Source organism: Lucilia cuprina, chromosome 5 (assembly GCF_022045245.1).
Source record: "Lucilia cuprina isolate Lc7/37 chromosome 5, ASM2204524v1, whole genome shotgun sequence".
NCBI lineage: Eukaryota > Metazoa > Arthropoda > Insecta > Diptera > Calliphoridae > Lucilia > Lucilia cuprina.
In genome coordinates, this window is record NC_060953.1 from 11,998,367 (window position 1) to 12,001,387 (window position 3,021).

At 32.0% G+C, this 3,021-nt stretch overlaps 1 protein-coding gene across 1 annotated transcript; it reads left to right on the forward strand.

Moving 5' to 3' along the window:
* The first annotated feature begins 276 nt into the window (after nucleotides 1–276).
* On the forward strand, nucleotides 277–2,715 carry LOC124420342 (sal-like protein 1). Its single transcript, XM_046952825.1, has 2 exons — nucleotides 277–431; nucleotides 502–2,715. Exons 1-2 carry the CDS (start codon nucleotides 309–311, stop codon nucleotides 2,710–2,712), a joined length of 2,334 nt encoding a protein of 777 aa, XP_046808781.1. The 5' UTR covers nucleotides 277–308; the 3' UTR covers nucleotides 2,713–2,715.
* Nucleotides 2,716–3,021: the final 306 nt, after the last annotated feature.

A 3,021-nucleotide genomic window follows, 5' to 3' on the forward strand; every position in this document is an offset into this window, starting at 1 on the left:
ACAGAACTAGAACAGAACTAGAACAGAACTAGAACAGAACTAGAACAGAACTAGAACAGAACTAGAACAGAACTAGAACAGAACTAGAAAGAACTAGAACAGAACTAGTATAGAACTAGAACAGAACTAAAACTAAACTAGAACTGAACTAGAACTAAACTGAAACTGAGCTGAAACTAAACTAGAACTGCACTTGAACTGAACTGGAACTGAGCTAGAACTAAACAGAAGTGAACTTGAACTGGAGCTATTCTAATAATAAAATAATCTCTTTTCCTTTCAAGTACAAATTCAATCTTGATTACCACATGGCTAAACACATTCCCAAAAAGCGTTTTGAATGTGTTTTCTGCAAGAAATCATTTGTATTGCGCTATGAACTGCAAATCCATCTTAGGACTCATACAAATGAAAGACCGTATAAATGCCAGGTGAGTTTTTAATTAGGTTTTTAATAAAATTTAAAGAAGAAGTTCTAGTAAAATTTGATTTTTCTTATAGTTTTGCTCCTTTGCCTTTGCACATCAAACAAATTTAAAGAATCATCAGAAAGTTAAACATAATAAAGAGTTAATTAATAGTTTAATCCTTAACCACACTAAAGAGGACAATGATGCAAGCTCCAATGAATGTTTGAAAGAAAATCATTTGGAAATCACTACAAACGAAGTCGTAGAAGAACAAACACAGGAGTTAGAACAAAATCATACAGATTTAAGTTTTTCTTTGGATTTTCAAGAGTTTTCTAATGATTTGAAGAATGTTAAAGGTGAAGTGTATTCTACTGATACACAAGACTTTAAGGAGGATGAAGCTGTGATGGAAACTGATTTACTGGACAATAATTGTTCTACTGATACACAAGACTTGAGGGAGGATGAAGCTGTGATGGAAACTGATTTACAGGACAATAATGGTGCTAACACTTTAGAAACAAGTGATGTTAGTAATGTACTAATGGATGGTATTGATGAACGTTTTAAATATTTACCTAAAAATGCCACTGTTCATATAGATAGCAATATCTTAAAGGCTTTAGAATCCTCTGAACTTTTAGGTTTAAAGAAATGGCCAAAATCTTTTCAAAATACAACAAAAACTAATGTTCAATATAGTTCTTCATTAGCAAATGAAACTAAAAAGTCATTAAATTCTGGAGAAAAAGAAGAAAATTTTTATGCTAATGAGAAAACTACAGAAAATGAGGTAGAATGTGTAGCAAAGGAGTTTTTAAATGAATGTACTTCACAGTCAATGGATTGCGACTACGATTCGCAAAATAAGTCTGTAACAAAATATGAAGCTTCAGCAATCAATGTCGGTAGTGATGCTGCAACAAATTCCATGGAATTAGATGTTAATACCAATTCATCAATGGCATTTGAATCCTCTGAAAGTGCTAAAGCCTTTAAAGGGGAATCTTTACTTCATTTAAATGAGGATCATAGAAAAAACCATCAAATCTTAAATTTTGAACTTCCCAGCGGTAGTACTCTTACTAAAGGTGGCAAATTTATAAATATTTCAAAGCTTTCGGAAGCTTCCAGCTCTGGTCTAGACTTCAAAACTTCAAGCCATTTAAAACAAGTGAAAATTATAGAAAATAACTTTAAGACGTTACAACAAACTAAAAATATAACATCCCCTAAAGATAATACCATGGAAATTTCTAAAATGTCCAATACAAATGAAGAAACTAACACCAAATCCTGGAAAGTTATTAAAATAAGTTCAAGACCTGTTAAGCTAAGAAATATTTGTAATTTAAACAACTTAACTGCACAGCAGGAAGTCTTAAACTCTAATACTGCAGCTGCAAAACTCAACAATATAAACATCTTTTCAAAACAAACTTCTAACAAAGTTCTTTCAAAAACAAAAGTTCAACAAAGTAGAACTCCAAATAACGCTGCCAAATCCAGTAATTTAATCATTTCCCAAGTGCCTAGTAATGCTAATAACTGCTCGAAACCATCCCTGTTAAAACCTATTGAAAAATCCCCACAAAGCAATACTTTATGTCTAACAAATCCTACGAAAAACTCCATTAACTTGTGCAACAAACCTTTAATTACAAACATAGAAATATTGCCACCTTTAAATACACTCCCAACATTGCGCAATAATCCCTTAAAGCCGGTACCAGTAACTTTAATAAAACCCCCTAAAGATTATAAATATCAATGTCCTCACTGCTATAAATATTTTAAACAAAAGTCTCCCTTAACAAAACATTTACGCACTCATAGCGGCGAAAAACCCTACAAATGTAATCTATGTCCCAAATCTTATGCCGATGCCTCCAATTATAAGAAACATAAAATTTTACATAAAAATGCTGCCGAAGCTTTAAATATAAGCCGTTCTAAAGCTTATGCTGTACACAATTCTCCTGCCTATTCTACTGTCTCCGATCCCGATCCAGATGGTATCGAAATATTGCAAACCTTAAAAAAGTTTGAAAATACTAACGCTAAAGCTGAGGAAGATGATGATGATGTTACTTCTTTAACTTCATCCACTATGGAATCTTATATGTGGCAAGATGCTTTAGAAAATGTTTTAAATAATGAGGAAATTGTGGAAAATATTAAAAAGAATTTAGCCGGTATTAATAATGCTATTATGCCGAAGAGTATACAACAAATGGCTACGAAAATGCCAACAAATCTTTGTGATATAAATAGTTTTTCCAGTGAGGATCCGGATTAGGAGGAAAAGTGAATATTTTATTTTTTTCAAATAGTTTTAATATAATTTCTTTGGAAAAATTGAAATAAAGTTTTTGTTACAAAGAAACTATTCCTTTGATCTTGTGTATTCCATAGAAATGATCATCATTGTATGTTGTTATTGTAGCAGATTGGCTAAGACCGGATGTTCTTTCCTGGGGAAAAATCCTGTTGATTTAGCTGTTGCTGAGTTGATAAACTTTGGCCGAAGAATCGGATCGTTCCACGACACCTTTCTAAAGAAATGTTGATCACTGTTTGATCATCTTTTCTATAAGAATGTAAATTA

Bases quoted from the DNA above. Each gene is read 5' to 3' on its own strand.
- LOC124420342 (XM_046952825.1), top strand. From the start codon at position 309: ATGGCTAAACACATTCCCAAAAAGCGTTTTGAATGTGTTTTCTGCAAG. The intron at 432-501 runs GTGAGTTTTTAA...TTTTTCTTATAG, and splicing joins AAAGACCGTATAAATGCCAG to TTTTGCTCCTTTGCCTTTGC.